Genomic DNA, 16721 nt, shown 5'->3' on the forward strand with positions numbered 1-16721 from the left:
CCTGACTAGGAGCTGCTTGCTACCGCTAACCTGCCAGCTTTTTGTCAGGAGCCTAGGTGAGAGCTCAGCATTTCTGGCTCTTGCTGTGTCAAGTTTGTATGTATTGAGGTCACCTGTGGTTGAAAATACTCTGTTTGTGCTTCCAGTGCTGATACAGAACTGTTGGGGTTTTCACTTAAGCATTGGTGTCTTAATTCTAGCAGAGCCTCTGTGGCAGCAGTATGCTTTCTAGTAGAAGAGAGATGTCCCCAGGTTGTTGTCGAGGTGGTGAATGACATTTTTAAAAGTATAAAATAGCAGTTTAGTATTGAACATGGCGTAGGTCCCTCATGTTAGTAGCTCACCATTGAGTATTTGTGCTTCCTATCATAGAAGGCATTGAAGGCAGCTTTTACACCTGATCTTAAAGCAAAATCTTGGGAGGTTTTTTGTGGTTTTTTTTTTGTTTGGTTTTTTTTCCATAACTTGCCTTACCAGTGCTGTAATTAAAAAGCCTTCAAAAATCAAGTTATCTTTTCCTAGTTAATCCTGCAGTGACTTCAATGCTGAACATGCTTATGTGATTATCTTCTCTGGTACTGTGGAAGTGTTAAATTAGTAGATTAGTAATGCTGTGGGCTCAAGCACAAAGGTGGGCTGTCAAAGTGTTTACAGCCGTGTGCGGGAGTCATAAAGTACTGCAAATGACTAACCCCAAACTGCCACCTATACAAAAATGTGAATGGCTCGCCTTTCGTTGCCAAGGGCTCGCTTGTTGGGGGGAGAACACATGCAGGATTCCTTCGTGAAGTCGGAGAAGAACTAGAACGGTTCGCTTCGCAGTGGCTGAGCTTTTATACTGCTGGTTCCTATTGGTGAGCGTGGACTTACCTGCCCAGAGCTGCAGGATGGCTTTCCATCTGTGAAAATTAGAAGCAAACTAATATATGCAGCTGCCAAATAGCAGTGACATTTTCTCTTCTTTTTTTGCCTCAAGTAGATAAAAGAAGTCCATGCTCACGTCAAAAGGACAGTAGAAATAGCTATGTATTAGTTTCAAATTATATATTACACTATTAATCTGATTTTTTTAAGAGGGGAGATGCTTTTGAAGTTAGAAAACTGCTACCGTTCCCGTTCTGACGTGGATAGCTGTGCTGTTAAAGTCCTATCGCTGTTGAAAATTCAAAGTCAGGTCCCACCTGTAGAATCAGTAGATAAAACCATTCACCGAAAAGTGCTCCAGGGAAAGGCTTTTAAGTAATAGTTTGATGAACGCATACGGTCTGGCATCTGCATGTCTTGAGATACTGGCAAAATTAAGTCAGGTTTTTAATGAAGTAGCTCCTTCAAGTCTTGGAACTAATTGCATGGGCTGTGGTCAGCTGAGAGGCTTTGAGAACACTTGAGCTTTCTGGTTTTAATTTGAATTTATTGCAAGGAAGGGCTTTTAATCAAATAGAAGAACACCATGTGCTATGCTCCTCCCAGATTAGCCTCTCGGAGGACCTGTGGCTAGTTCTTCCTGTCATGCATGGCTATGAAATGTGTTCACAAAGTACTGAGTGCATGTATCGATATCTAACTACTACTTTCATGCATCTTAACTAGCAAAGATACAAAATGCAGTTCTGAAGGTAGCATTAGACGTGCAACTACACTTCTTAGCCACAGGAGGGGTCTCTAGTTCAGTTATTATTAGCGGGTAAGAAAATGTTTCTAAAAAGAAATGGTTAGAAGCTGTTTGTGTACAACCACGCCTCCTGTTTTTGTGCCACTGAGGAGTCACTGACCTCTGCTAACACCTCTAGCACTGCCATCGCGCCACATGCTTTTGCATAGCTCCAGCTGCCTCCTCCTATACGACTTCCCTTCTCTGTTCTACAGTACAACCGTGACCCGTTGTATGTGTTGCCATAGGCGAACTGTATAACCTAGGAAATGTTTTCTTGCATGGCCAAACTGGCTGAGGAGGTTAGTCCTGAGAAGTTGTTTAAATGTACCATTGGAAAATAAAGATAACAAATGAGTCGTTCTTCTTAGTTTGTCTTAAATGAGATAGTAGGTCTTTTGATCTGGCTTTTCCTTAGTTGTTTTCATTTTTTGGGGTGGGGGTGGAGGGGGTGGGATCTTTTGTTCTTGTCGCTTCTCAGGACATGTGATTCTGGCTGACTGGTGGGAGGCTGCTAGTTGTCTGCTGCGTGTGGCAGTGCCCTCTGCCCTGGAGTCATTCCAGCTCTGCTGGTGGCTTCTCGGAGCTCTCCTGAGATATCTCAAGTAGAAATAGTAGTTCTTCTTGTGCAAACAGTGCGTCTTCCCTGCGAAGACGCTCCAGGATTAGATGGACTTTGGATCAAACACTTGTGTTCATATTTGATCGTTGTGTTACAATAATCAGCCATCCCACTAACCGTCCGAGTATTGTTTTCTTCCGAGGTGTAATTATTAGTCCATGCATGGCTGCTTGGATCCAGAGGTGTGTTTTGTGGCAGTATCGGTCATAGCTACTCTTTCTTGGGATTTAAGTACAAGTTTTACTCAGCCGAATGATCTATGTTGTTATCTGATGGAAGATTTACAACTTCTGTTCAGACTTGGGTATTTAAAACTGTGTAGGGGTCAACTCCAATGTTAAGGGAAGGGGGGGAATCCAGTGCTTTTATTTTGAAGTCTGAAAGGATTACTAGTTCACATGGATTTTTTTTTTTCCCATCATAGTTTTCTAGAGATAAATAATAAATTCAGTAAAACTTGATACCCTAAAGAGAAACTGGAGTAGTTTAATGGAGGAACTGTACGGCAGAGCCTGGAACAGGCTTGTTTAACTCAAGCGTCTGCTCCCTTCATTCAAACTTGTAACCTGGGCTTTACCTGTGATATAACTGCTTTATCAATGGAGCGGGAAAAGATGCTTCATGGAAGCCTCCATCTGCCCTCAGTAATTTAAAGAGTTAAAACGCACACAAGAGGGGTACCGCCAGCGTTTGTACCGAACGTCTCTGAGGGGGAAGTCGCGGTCGGCCCGCCAGCCGCCATGCGGGGTGACCGGGGAGGGAAAGCGGGGCTCTGTGGGAGCCGGGCGCGCAGCCCCCCTACACGCCCGCTCCCGGCCACCGCCTCCCCTCAGCTGAGCCCCGCCCTAGGGCAGGGCGGGCCCCGCCGGCGCACGGCGCCTGCGCCCCGGCCGCCCCGGCTCCCCTCCCGCGCGGCCCTCACCACCCGGCGGGGGGATCCCGGCCCCCCCCAGTGAGCGCCCGCAGGTGGCAGGCGGTGGATCGGCCCTTTCTCGGTTCCTGGCGGTCGGACACACTCGTTCTCTGCCTGCGGCGCGACGGTGGGGCAGGGGATAGCGGGGGAAGGAAGGAGGCATCTAGCCGGACCTTCTCGTCTTCCCCCCTCGCGTCATGAGGTAATGGTTCTGCCCAGCCCATGTGGCCAGGGCGGCCGTGGGCCGGGTCACTGCCGCAACGGGGGGGGCCGGACGGGGGACCTCGGGGGAGCGGCGGGAAGGACCGGCTCGGTACTGCCGTACGTAACGGCCGCCTCCTCTTCCCTCTCTTCTGCCTTCTCGTCTCTCTCCTCGCCGCTCTGTGGCGGCGGTGGGTGAGCAGACGGTAAGCTGTCTGTCCCTCTCCCCCCCGCCCTCAGCTGCCGGGAGGGGTGGTACGCGCCGGTGGGTCAGTCAGTGTCAGGCGCCCGCGGACACGGGACGGGGCGGGGACGGCGGTGAGCGGGGACTGGGGCCGGGCTGGGGGTGTCCGGGCACGGGGAACCGGGGTTGGGCCGTGGGTGTCTGGTCACGGAGGGCAGCGGTTGGGCCGGTCTCGGAGTGGGGAGGCCGGGGCCGGGCCGTGGGTGTCTGGTCACGGGGAACCGGGGCCGAGCCGGTCCCGGAGCGGGGAGGCCGGGACCCGGAAGAGTTAGGCCGGCCCGGGCCCGGCTGGACCCGAGGCAATCGGGTCCGGGGGCGTTGAGCAGGGCCGGTCCCGACCCGTTACGGCCTGAGGCCTCGGGTAAAAAGAGGCAGCGCCGGGCCCGGCAGGGCCCGAGGTGTCCGGGCACGGAGGTCTGGTCTGTCAGAGCCCAGCCTGTCCCTATACGACTGCAGGTAACCGGGCACGGGAGGTCCGGTCCGGTCCGGTCCGGTCCTGTTCCACCCCCGCAGGGCCTGAGGTGTCCCGGCTCGGAGTCAGGGACCTGGTCGCGGGGGGGTCCGGCCTACTCCACTCCCATCCCATCCGGGCACGAAGGGTTGGTCGTTGCTTAGGTTGCCCCATGGTGGAGTTGTGCTGGTCCCTTAGGCTGAGCTTAAGGCCAGCCACTCCTGGAGGCGTGTAGAGTTGGGCCTAAGATGCTTTAATATCTGTTGTGCCGATGTTCTGTGCTTTCTCCCTTACTGCAGGAGGCCTAACGTATGTGCTGAGCTCTCACTATGAATGCTATCGTTGCCCTCTGCCATTTCTGTGAGCTCCACGGTCCTCGCACCCTCTTTTGTACCGAGGTTCTGCATTCACCGCTTCCCCAAGGCGCGAGCAGCGGGGACATCTCTGGGCAGAATGAGCAGGCAGAAGAGGAAGAAGGTGGCATTCAGATGAGCAGTCGGATCCGCTCGCACAGCCCAGCAGAAGGTGCCAGCGCCGACTCCAGCAGCCCAGGGCCAAAGAAGTCAGACATGTGTGAGGCAAGTGTGAAGTTCTGTGTGCGGACATCAGTGGCCCTTGGCTTAACTGACGGGCTCTTGGATACTCTAATGCAAATTGAATTGTTTAAGAGAGAAAAAAAATGTGAGCGGCACTTGTTTTTATGTGACTGCTGGTGCCAGAAGGTCTCTGAGTCCTCATAAACTGTAATGATCCGTGATAAGAGGATGAAGGAACTGTTATTGAGTATATAGACCTTGACAAGACGGTGTCTTGAGGTCTCTTTAAGCCCTGTGATCTGTGATTCTCTTGTGGCTGAGAAATGCTTTTCTCATCCTTGAAGAGCATTTACTTTATTAGATTTGGTCTGGTCATTTGCTAACAGTGATTTTAAAAGCAATGTTGATTAGGAAAGAGAAAAAATGCAAAAGCAATTAAAAGAACACAGAAAACTTATGTTCTCAGTCATTCTTGTACTCATCTACCATTAGTACTTGTTCTGAGGTATTTGTTATTTACTTTCCTTTAGTTTATGGCTGGTTTTGTTAGGCCAGTTGATTTCACAGCTGCTGTTAACTGAACTTTACCACTGGTAGAGCCAGCACCAAGTCCACAATCAAACTAAATAGTGGAAAATGAGCATAAGAGCAGAGGAAGTATATGGCACAGAGTTCTATTTGAGGATCTGGGTTCAAATCCTGACCCTGACTCATATTTCTTGTTTTCCTTACCTATATACATAAATAATGTTTCCCTATGTTTTGAAGGGAATATGCAGAGGCCTTTGGGAACCTTAGATATCTGCATGCTCATTTATGGCTGGATTTGCTTTTCTGTCTTCAGGGTTGCCGCTCTCTTGCAGGAGGACATCCTGGGTATGTCAGCCATGACAAAGAAACTTCAATCAAGTATGTCAGTCACCAACACCCAAACCACCCGCAGCTGTTCAGCATCGTGCGCCAGGCCTGTGTTCGCAGTCTGAGCTGTGAGGTAACTGTGATGAACAGGCAGAATACCTGTTTATGGACTTATGTATCATTTTGTCTCCAAGGTAGTGCTTTGCTGATTCTGGCTGCTCTGTGCAGCCTGAAACGAGGGAATGGAAGTGGAAGGACAGAAACACAAGTCTGTCCATTCCAGGTTTGGTGGTAATTTTTAAGGTTGATCTTTGATAACCTTGAGTGTTCTTTCCTCTCACATTGTGAGACCAAAAGTTTCCCTTTCTTGCTTTTGCTCCTATGTGTTTGTTGTCTTTCTTTGTAAGATAAACTGGTTTTGTAAAAACATTGGAATCAATTGTTTAATGCCAAGAAATATTTTATCTTTGTAGGCCATTAATGTTCAGCATCTCATAGTAGTGAAGGGAGAACCTTACGGATTAACGAGGATTTGCATGTCAGGATCAGCAAAATCCCTTGTGGATTCTCAATATTATCGTAGTTGAATAGAGCTGAATTCTTAAAATACGGTTAAATTGAAGGTTTTGTAGTGTTTGTAGGATACCCCTGGAGGTCTCTTTGACCCTGGGTTTTGGATAGTAGCCATGTGATGTGCTTAACTATTCTGGTGTGTGTGTCCCTCCCCTTCAGGTCTGCCCAGGACGTGAAGGCCCTATTTTTTTCGGAGATGAACAGCATGGTTTTGTGTTCAGCCACACCTTCTTTATCAAAGACAGCCTGGCTCGAGGTTTCCAGCGCTGGTACAGCATCATCACTATCATGATGGACCGGATTTACCTCATCAACTCCTGGCCTTTCTTGTTGGGAAAAATCAGAGGCATCATTGATGAGCTTCAGGGCAAAGCACTTAAGGTAGGTCAGCGCACAGAGGCTGTTTGACTCAACGTTCGTAAAACATTATGATAGTTGATTTACAGCTGAGTCAAAAAGCTGATCCAGCTTTTTGCAGCCAGGGTGGTCATTAAGGGACACAAGGGACGAGAGGACGGTGTGTATCTGGGGGTGTCGGGGAGAAGCAACAGGACACCTCACGCTTTTTAAGCCAGTCATAACGCTTTCGACAGGCCTAAATGCTAGACAGTAGCTCTGTTAGAAATTCAAGTAACTAAAGCGGTGAAGGACAATGGTTTTGGAGCACTAGTGTTATTTAATGATAATTTTGGTCAGTCTAAGAATAAGATGTCCCTTCCCTCTCTTTTCCTGTAATTTACAATGTAGTTTGGATGATTGTATGTGACGCATCCTATTCACTTCATATTTTCGTTGGGGTTTTTTGGCTTGGCTTTACTGGAAGCATTTTATCTTTTTCAGTCTCTTATACTGCCCTTCTTCCGTGGTGTAGGTGTTCGAAGCAGAGCAGTATGGGTGCCCTCAGCGTGCCCAGCGGATGAACACAGCCTTCACTCCCTTCCTGCACCAGCGGAATGGCAATGCAGCCCGCTCCTTAACGTCGCTGACCAATGATGAAAACCTGTGGGCATGTCTGCATACTTCCTTTGCTTGGTAAAGCCCCTTGCGTTTTTAGCTTCTACAACTCCTTCCAGAAGATAATATTGTCGTATTCTGAAAGGGTGGATATATGATTTGAGTGTTTGGGTATTTTTTTTCTTGAGGTAATAACTTGGGCTTTGCTAAGTAGTCTCTGAATTGGAAAGAGCTAAGCACAGAAAGACAGCGGCCTGCTGATGCTTTTAGGACAAACAAATCTCCTTGTCGCTGTGAAGTAAACCTGCTAATGTGGCTGCTAATGGAAACCATGTCAATCTAGATGGAAAGGCTTTGCAGTATAAAAGTAAATATGGAAGAAAGCAAGAAAAGATGCTCCTATGTCCAGGGTGTTGTACCTCAGATTCACACTTGGCCATACAGCAGTGGTTCAGGGGGAAGTGCCGGTGTATTGTGGTAGGCAGTGTGGGAGGTGCAGCCATTTGGCACAGCTGTATGTCTGTGGGAGTCCAGTTGCTCCAGTGCCTGACTTGCTCATCAAACTTTCCTGGAAAGAAGCCACAGTGGGGGTTGCAACACTGGCATGTGACTTGGATGGGGGATAAGTATGTTGCACAAAGTAATTGCAAAATGGTAGGCTTTTCGGTGACTTTGAATGGCAGCAGTTGTAAGATGCATTGATAGTTACCACGCTGAGGAAAGCATAGAGATGTGTTGAAAGGAAACTTGATTGGTGGTTGGATTTTTTTTGTTGAGCCCATAGCACCAAGTTTCTTACTGGATTTTTGCACCTAGCAGGCAGGTTTAATGAGCACTACTTCCGTTTCTTTCAATGTCTCTAGGCTTTTGAAAGCTTGTGGCAGCCGACTTACAGAGAAGCTTCTGGAGGGAGCACCAACAGAAGACACCCTTGTTCAGATGGAAAAACTTGCAGGTGAGAGAGAAGTTTCCAGAGCTGGAACACCTTCTGAGAATGCTTTGGATGGTAAAACACTGAGTCCTTTTGTGAGCATCGCAGTGCAGCCATCTCTCATGGACTTTACCTTAGCGGTAGTCTCCACAGTAGCTGACATGCTTGCCCAGATGGAGATGACTCTGACAGGAATGTGAAATCAAGGCCTTTGGCCTCGTAGGCTCTCTGCACGCACATGTGGTGTTCGTTACTCGTGTAGGAGTGTTGCATCATCATGGTTATTGTTCTCTCTGGCTGGGTTGGCTCTCGCGATGAATCTCTATGGCCAGAAGAATTTGCAGTCTCAACCTACAGGGCTTTCTTCTTGCTGCTTTTTCTACAAAATTGCTGAAACTAAAGGATCATAAATTTTTCTTGCGTTGAATTATTTTTATTAATCCATTTAGACTAGAATCTACAAAACCTGCCTTAAAGCTTTGGCCAGGACCTTTAAAGCAAGAATAGGGAACACATAGCTGGTCAAAAGATGTGACTTTGTGTTCTGTAGAAGATGAGAATTCCTTCTTGACCCTTCAGCAGTTATTGTATAGCTGAATTACAAAAGTTCATTAACGGTTCTGGTGTGTCTGTGATGCCAGTGCTTTCAGTTACTGTGTTCTGAACTCTGCCTCCCCACATACAGCCAAAATCAATTGGCTGCCGTGTGTGTAGGCACTTCTGAGGCGGTTCCCATGCCTAGAGGGCAGCAACTCTTATGACCACTCTACCCTTTTTTGCCAGACCTGAAAGAAGAGTCGGAAGGGTGGGATGGTTCTGAGGAAGAAGAGAAGCCTTCTTCCCAGCCAGATGTTGTGGAAGGGCAGGAGCTGTCTAAATGCTCACCTGAAACATCTCTGCCAGATTGCAACAGCTGGAACGTAGCTCACAGAAGGTTGTCTGTCTTTCGCTCTCTCAGGCACATGAGACAGGTAAGAGGGGAGCACATCGATACTGAATTCACAAGCTAATAACCTCTTGTTCTGACTAATGGTTTTCAAAAAGATAGATTTATTTCCTGCAGCCTGCGCTTCTTTCCTGGTCCTGTGTTCAACACAGTGCCTACACAGCTGGTAATATGGTGTTAACAGCATCTCTGAGGGCGCTCCCTTTCTCTGAGATCATGCGTGCTGCTAGTGATCATCGGTCATGTGGGTGGGATCATATGATTTCTCTCAAATTCTGCACTTTTCCTCTTTCCAAGAGCAGTGGCAGTAATTTAATACAGAGGTCGTGCAGCATCTTCAAAGTCAAGTATTATTTGTTTCGGGGAGGGGGGGAAGTAATTTACAAACCAAATGGTTCTGTACAGATTTAGCTTTTATCCAGTGCTTCCGGTTACCGGGCTGAGGGGGAAGGCTCAGTGCGTTGGACGTTGGATCAACAGTCGCTTTCACACCATCCTGTTCCCCTGGCCACTCCTGGCAAATACCTGCTTTCTGTCTTTAGCCTCCTTTTGTTCTACTGTCTCCTAATTTAGAATGCTTGAAGCTATTGAGCTGCACCACTGTGTTGTGCAAGTGTGTGCCTTTGGAGGCTTGTCTAAGAATATCGGTTCACCTTTCATGCCTAAATGGCTGATGTGAACGTAACCCACATTAGAGAAATGCCTGAAAGTTGTTGTCATCTAACAGAGATAGTTCAGTCCTGTCCCAAATGGGCCCACGTCCATCTTAACAAAGCTGCTAATTTGGCCAACAAGTGGGCTGATTGATGCTGTGTAGCCAGAGCACTGAGGAATCTGGAGCAACCTAGGAATGAAACTGCTGTTCTCTTAATGTGCTTGATATTGAATTGGATGAGTGGTTAGGCATGTTGGCAAAGTGGTACTTTGCTGCTCTTTGTCCTTGAAACCATAGATGGGGTGAATATCGCTCTGCGTGACAGTCTGACGCCTTTCACACCTGTCAGAAATGCTTGGTCTTGGTGCTGGTGGTTTAGAGCTGTTACTCTGTGCACCGGATCTGCTAAATTTTCATGTTCATTTCTGCTGTTCAGTTCTAGCCATTTCCTTACGTGGCAGTTATGTTTTTGACAGGGCAAACTGGACGTTTCATTAATTTTCAATGCAGAATGTTGGTTTTTTGTTGTTTGGGTTTTTTTTCCCAGGTTCTTGGGGCATCAGCATTCCGCATGCTGGCTTGGCACGTTCTGATGGGGAACCAGGTCATCTGGAAAGCTCGAGACATGGATCTTGTCCAGTCTGCTTTTGACGTGCTACGGGTAGAAACTTTTTTGTTTCCTGGCTGCATATTTTTCCATATATTTCTCCAGTAGTGTCCAGCCTCCATAATGACCTGTCTCTGACAGGTAATCTTGTGGAGAATGTGTTCTGAATTAAGTGTTTTTTTTTTTAAAAAAAACAAAACAAAACAACGAAACAAAACAAAAAAAATCCCCCCAAAACACCCACCAAACAAAAAAACCTCAACCTTTGGATGTCTTGATGTTCCTCAGCAACTGCATAATCTTTCAAGCTGATTAAGATACTTCTGATCCCCCTCAAATCTGGAGCATCTGCCTGAGCAGTGCTCCAAGTCTTGGCTGGCTCTGGAAGTCAGGGAGAAAACTGTACTTCACTGGTTTAGCTCCAGTGTTTCTCCTGACCTGTTTCGTTCCTTCTCCAGACGATGCTGCCTGTTGGTTGTGTGCGGATCATCCCCTACAGTGACCAGTATGAAGAGGCATATCGGTGTAACTTCCTAGGGCTCAGGCCACATGTCCAAATCCCATCCCACGTACTATCATCTGGTAAGAACATGTTGCAGAACCCTCTCCTTTCCCTATCATCATATGTTATGGGGCACAAGACTTTTTTTTTTTTTATCAAATATTGTCAGATAGTCAAACAATGCTGCATGAGCTAAAACCTGTACCGCTTCATTTTGTTTTCCCCATGTCCTTGCCTGATCAGTAGTTGGAAGGTGTGACACCTGCTTCAAGCACTGATTGTACCATAGTTGACAGTCCTGGTTCCTGTTGAGGAAAGGTTAATGCTCGGCCAAATATTGTAAGCTGACAGAGCTGTGCTTTCTCAGAGCAGGGTATGTAGCTGTATTTTAGAATCTGGACTGGTAAAGTTAATGTTGTTTTGGGGTCCCGTTGCTCTAGAGTTTGCGGTCCTTGTGGAAGTTCGCACTGCTACCCGGTCCAGTCTCTACCCGACTCTGTTCGATGAGGAGCAGTCCCTCAACAAGTACGAGTTTGTTGTCACTAGCGGTAGCCCTGTCGCAGCAGATCGAGGTGGGTGCTTTGAAAGCAGAAAGAACCTGTATCACTGAGGTTGAAAGAGCATCCTGATCTTAACTGGTTTTTATGCTGTTCACATACTGGCCCTTAAATAAGTCTGAGCAGAAGCCAGGTCAGTATACAACTGGGGTACTGCTATTTGGGGTGAGGTTTACCACAGTCTGTTTAATTATAAAGGGTTTGTTTTACCAGATCATTATTTTGCTTATTAATTTTCAGAAACAAGAAATAAATTCTGTAATGGGTATAGTAGCAATTGTAGGGAAATTCTTCTATAACCCACAATGAACATTTTCTATCCTGGAATACTTGTGTGTTTATTTTGAGTAAGTCTAGTTTATAAGGACCATAATGTTACTCATCTCCTATGTTCCACCTGGTAGACAAGTGCAACTGATGCAGAAATGCCCAGACCTTTTTATTCGTGCCCCCCCCCACCCCGACTTTGTTCAAGGGCTTGAGCACTTGCACCTAGATGTGGTTTGAGTCAGATCCATCAATCTCATGTTTTCTGGGAAGTCTTAATTTAGGTGAATGGGCCTCATCGACTGTCTCAAAAGGCTTGGCAGATGGATAATCCTTCCTGCTCTGTCCTCTGAAGATACAGGTGCAATGCAAAGCAGAGACATACTCCCCCTGTAATGTTCTTCCCATGCTCCAGCAGCTGTTGTAGGTCCCACATGTATAATTACAGCAGTCTACTTTTGCATCCAACCAGTGGCATGTCCAGAAGGTTCTGGACAAAAATAGTCACTGAAAAGTCTTGTCATCCACCACAGCATCAAATTTATTAGGCCATGAACTGCTGGGAAAAAAGCCTTCTAGGGAATTCCAAAAGTGGTCTGGGAGAGGAATGCTTTGGGTTGGTTGTTGGGTTTGGGTTTTTTTTTTTTTTAAAACTAAGTATCCTGGAACTGTCATTAACAAGAGGAACATTACATCAATAGTAATTGGAGACTTTAAAATTGAGGGTTTATATTTTTATATGTATGTATATTGTACAAAGGATGAAGCTTTTTCATAACTTTGCATTTTTTAGTGAGCTTTTGATATGGGAACTAGAAACAGCAAAATCTAAACAAGTGTTTAAAAGTGGGTCAGAAGAAAACAAAGGCCCCTGAGCCTGTGCGCGTGTCCCAGGATCCTTCATGAAATTCTATGCTGCTGCTTGGATTGGACGTTTTCCTAGTGGGATGATCTTTAGCTCCTCTTCCACGGAAATGAAATCGAGGCAGGTCACTGGGGGATATGTTTTTCCACCTTGTAGAATAGGTAGGTTTCTTCCTGACTCAAGGAAGGCTATTATCTGTGAACTAATGAAGCCAAACTCTATGTTGAAATTGGCTGTGCTGTAATTAATAGTGTAGCTTTCTGCGTATAGAGGAAGCTGCATTAATGCACCAGACCAAAGCACTGGTGAAAAATGAGTGCAGACTGGTGCTCTTGAAAAGAGTAAGAGGTGGAACAAACGTGTTGTATTCTTGTCTGTAATTCCAGCAGGTATTCAGGCCTAGGTCCCGGAATAAATGGACTAGTCCTTGCTAAAATTTACTAGTAAACATGTAAGTGGGTAACCTGTAGAGTGTGTGTCCTCTTTCTTACTCCTTTTTCCCCTCTTTCTGATCCTATAGTTGGCCCTACAATCTTGAACAAGATCGAAGCTGCCCTGACCAACCAGAACCTTTCTGTAGATGTTGTGGAGCAGTGCCTTGTTTGCCTAAAGGAGGAGTGGATGAAGTAAGTACGACTGCATTCCTTCCAGAGGAACAGCTTTGGCACTAATCCTGGAAGGGATTAGTCCCCAAACTAGTGCCCAGCAGAGTGCAGGGCAAGACTGTAGTCAGGTAACTTCTGCTGTAGTATTGACAGTAGCTGGCTTTACTGTTGGGAGCTAAGAATATCGGAGTTGTTCTGCTCTAGCCCTGACTCTTTTTTTGGCTTTCAGCAGTTCTTAACCTTTATGCTTCAGTTCATGCATCTGTAGGTTACCTACATGACAGTACTTGTCTGCCTTCTATACGTTATGGGGATTAAGTATGCAAATATATGTATGCCTGTCAATGTGCGCTATATTCCAGCGCAGATAACATGCCAAACAGATGTTTTGATTGTGCCTTCAGGTGCTACATTTCAAAGGTGCAAGTAGTTATAAAGGAAGACCAGACAGTCATGTGAGATAATTCACGGAACGTTACGATTTTGTGAATTTACCTGAAGGCCAGGTGGGCACTGGATGTGTCTCCCGGGGAGATTCCCAGTTGTCACAATTAATTGTTTTACTTTTTGCTAGAATGAAAAAAGACAAGAATTATGCATATTACTAAAATGAGTAATCCCGCTAACTAATCCTCCCTTTTCTTGTACTCTTATTCCCACACCTTCTTGATTCAGAGCGTGAGAATAGGTGCCATGGAATATTATTTGAAGCTTTTACTAACATTTACTTGCAGAGAGAGCAACTCTTAGAGCAGCTAGAGCCGAGGAAAGCTACAGCTACTGCTCATTCGGTCTGATGTGTGCGAGTCTGTTGTGATAGTGACAGGAGTTTCTTGTTTCTGCAGTAAAGTGAAGGTCCTCTTCAAATTCACCAAAGTGGACAGCAGACCCAAGGAGGATACCCAAAAACTGCTGAGCATTCTGGGAGCTGCTGAGGAGGACAATGTCAAGCTCCTCAAGTTCTGGATGACTGGCCTGAGCAAGACATACAAGTCCCACCTGATGTCAACTGTTCGCAGCCCAACGTCTTCAGAGTCCCGGAACTAAAGGGTGCCCAACCTCACTTGCTGCCTTCGGATAATCGCAGGGAACACCGAGTTACCACTGCTGAGCCTGCAGCATGTGCATTAAGCGGATAGTGAAACTTCATCACTATTCTTCTGGTCCTCAAACTAACTTGAAGAGTCACTTGAGTCTTTTCTAATTGCTGTGAGACTGGACTAATAAGTGCTAATAAATAGTGCTGCTGTCTGTCCTGAAACTCAACTCTAAATCTAGACCTCCACGCTCAAGACTAAAATACAGCAAGACTCAAAGAATCAGTGTGAATGAATTAAAATCCCATACTGTCCTCACTAAGCATTACGGTGTGGCAGTAGACCTCAGTTTTAGATTTCATTGGCAAGACTCGGATACCTGTGACAACATCAAGAACTCCTGGGAGTGGATACAGTTAATCTCTCCGAATCCCACATAAGTTGCCTAAATGCCTGATAGAACAAGATCCAAAAATAAGTGACACGTCACAGGGTATGGATCACGTGTAAATTATTTCAAACCACTTTATGCTTGGATTTAAGAAGAGACTATTTTCTGCTGTAGCATAAATCAGGATATCCCATTGGAGTCACGTCACTCCACTTTATTTATTTATATCTTAATTTGAGACAGATTCAGCATTTGCTTTTGAAATCTTGTCTGGGAGGGAGAATTGTAATATATAAAGTCTCAAAATGCAGCCTGCTTGCCTCTCTAGAGGGTAAAATACTCGCCTTGTTTTGCCTGCAGTTGCAAAACTTCCAGGCAATGAAGATAACCTCGCCAGGACACTGTTGCTGGTGTTCTTCTCTCTTCAGAAATAGTTTTCTGGCTTCCTAATTAAGTTAAGCAGAACAGATCCAACCTGTAGGTGCTCCCTTCTTATATAACTATTGTAGCCATTTTTGCTTAACAGTTCACCAAAACATTGGTACATTTTTTAATTACCTAAACAGATATTCCTTATCTGTAAGGAATTACTGTTTCTCTTGTGAAGTCTTCTTTTTTTCCTTTTTATTTTTTTTTTCCTGGATCATTGTTGGGAAAACTTGACATTACCGTAGACATTTTTAACAAGCTAGAGGCAGGTTTTACCAGGTGACCTCCTACACTCATTCAAACAAGACTCGAGCTCAGAGGGGATGTTCCAACTTGTCATGAGTTCTGTTCTTAAAGATAAAATATGCAGGTTGATTTTTTGTCTGGAACATCTGTAAAATGGCGACAGGCATTAAATCTCATTAAGAGCTATTTTTGTAAAATGGACAAAGCCTAGTTTTGTGTTGATTTTCAGTGTGTGTGTATGTGTGTGTGTTGATCCACAAGGTAATTCCTGCATTTTAGCCTTGATCTAATTTACAGAGTTTAACAGGTCTTTTCTTCTTCACTTTGTATGTATTAGTTTCTTGTATATATGGAGCAAGAGATGCTCAGATATATTAACTGAAAATGCTTGACTGGTCATAGACAACTGCAGGATATTCAAACAGCAAACAGATGCTTGGAAAAAGGTATTGCTCTGTTACTTCAAAAACTAACTACTTATTTAATTTCAGGGTTTGCAAAAAGGCTTGCATCTCCCACTTGTCAGTAAGGAAACACGAGACAAAAGAGGTGCTCAAGCTCCATCCACAGAAAAGGAAGCTTTGAATAATATATACATGTTGCTTCCTTGGTGCTAGTCATGATAGTGGGATAAAAGTGACAGAAGCAAATAGAAAAGCGTGGATTAGTATATCAGAATTTCCAGTGCTAGGTCGGTGCTCGCTCTTGTGGCTACCTTTTATGTGATGCAGTACTCCTTATTTTTGTACTTGAAAGCTATTCTGGTCCAATTTGGAGCTGTGTAACAGAACAGGTAAGGCATTATTTGGTGTTTAGACCTTCTTGACTGCTGAACTGTGTTTATCTTTTGAAGAATAGCTCTCCCAAGCAATCCAACATGAAAACCTAGTCTCTACCTAGCCCACAGTCGGTGCATAAGCACCCATTAGCAAAGCCCGTGTTTCTGAACAGAGGTGTGGTTTCTTCCGAAACAGCAAAAAAGTGGTCACAAGGTCAAGCCAGAGGCTTCATCTCCTGCCTTGTGCTTGTGTAAGCCATGAGTTGTATGCAATGTTGATCGTCCTCGTCTGAAACGGGGCTGTGTCACAGCCAAGCAAACTCTTTGAGCCAGGGCAAGGAAACCACAGGAAAGAAGGGGGAGAGTTACTAAGTCTGTGAACCCAGGGCTCCTGCGTAGCATGAAACCAGCCGTGCTCGCCTGCCAGAAAAGATCTAGATGTGGGATTACCAAATAATTGGGCAAGTTCCTGCAGCTCGCAGATTAGGCCGTGGGTGCTCCTTTTGCCGTCAGCCATAGCTGGAATGTGCACAACTTAATTAACAAAAAAGCATGTCTGCAGCCATCTCTCACCACCCTCCTTCCCTCTAAACGATATGCCTTAAAGACAAACTGATTAAAGCAGGATGTTTCTTTATTCCGGTGTGATTTCCTTTTTGTGCATGGTCGGGCAGGGTACGCGTGGGAGGGTGGTGGGAGAAGGGGAGCTGCTGGCTGACGGTGCCCGCCACTGGTGCTGGGGCACTGCTTCCCCCAGCCAGGCAGGGGCCGGCTGAAATCGTCAGATCCATCTCCGGAGCCCGCCACTTTCACCGTCCACGGGGGCTTGGGCGGCTTTGGGGCGGGGGGGACGCGGATGGAGGGCTCCGCTTTAGCGGTGAGCCTCGGCTGAGGGCGAAGCC

The 16721-nt window shown here is 46.0% G+C and overlaps 1 protein-coding gene across 7 annotated transcripts; it reads left to right on the plus strand.

Annotated features, from left to right (window-relative positions):
• The first annotated feature begins 3139 nt into the window (after positions 1 to 3139).
• FLCN (folliculin) lies at positions 3140 to 16456 on the plus strand. Of its 7 annotated transcripts, none has more exons than XM_075104782.1 (12): positions 3140 to 3388; positions 4382 to 4660; positions 5463 to 5609; positions 6209 to 6430; positions 6921 to 7081; positions 7867 to 7958; positions 8718 to 8905; positions 10083 to 10196; positions 10601 to 10724; positions 11085 to 11216; positions 12854 to 12959; positions 13784 to 16456. In XM_075104782.1, exons 2-12 carry the CDS (start codon positions 4412 to 4414, stop codon positions 13983 to 13985), a joined length of 1737 nt encoding a protein of 578 aa, XP_074960883.1. In that variant the 5' UTR covers positions 3140 to 3388; positions 4382 to 4411; the 3' UTR covers positions 13986 to 16456. The 7 variants fall into 7 exon arrangements, with proteins under 7 accessions (XP_074960883.1, XP_074960882.1, XP_074960881.1 ...); XM_075104781.1 differs by lacking the exon at positions 3140 to 3388 and adding an exon at positions 3419 to 3593; XM_075104780.1 differs by lacking the exon at positions 3140 to 3388 and adding an exon at positions 3455 to 3507.
• The last annotated feature ends 265 nt before the right edge of the window (positions 16457 to 16721 follow it).

This window comes from Phalacrocorax aristotelis, chromosome 10 (assembly GCF_949628215.1).
Source record: "Phalacrocorax aristotelis chromosome 10, bGulAri2.1, whole genome shotgun sequence".
In the NCBI taxonomy this organism is placed as follows: domain Eukaryota; kingdom Metazoa; phylum Chordata; class Aves; order Suliformes; family Phalacrocoracidae; genus Phalacrocorax; species Phalacrocorax aristotelis.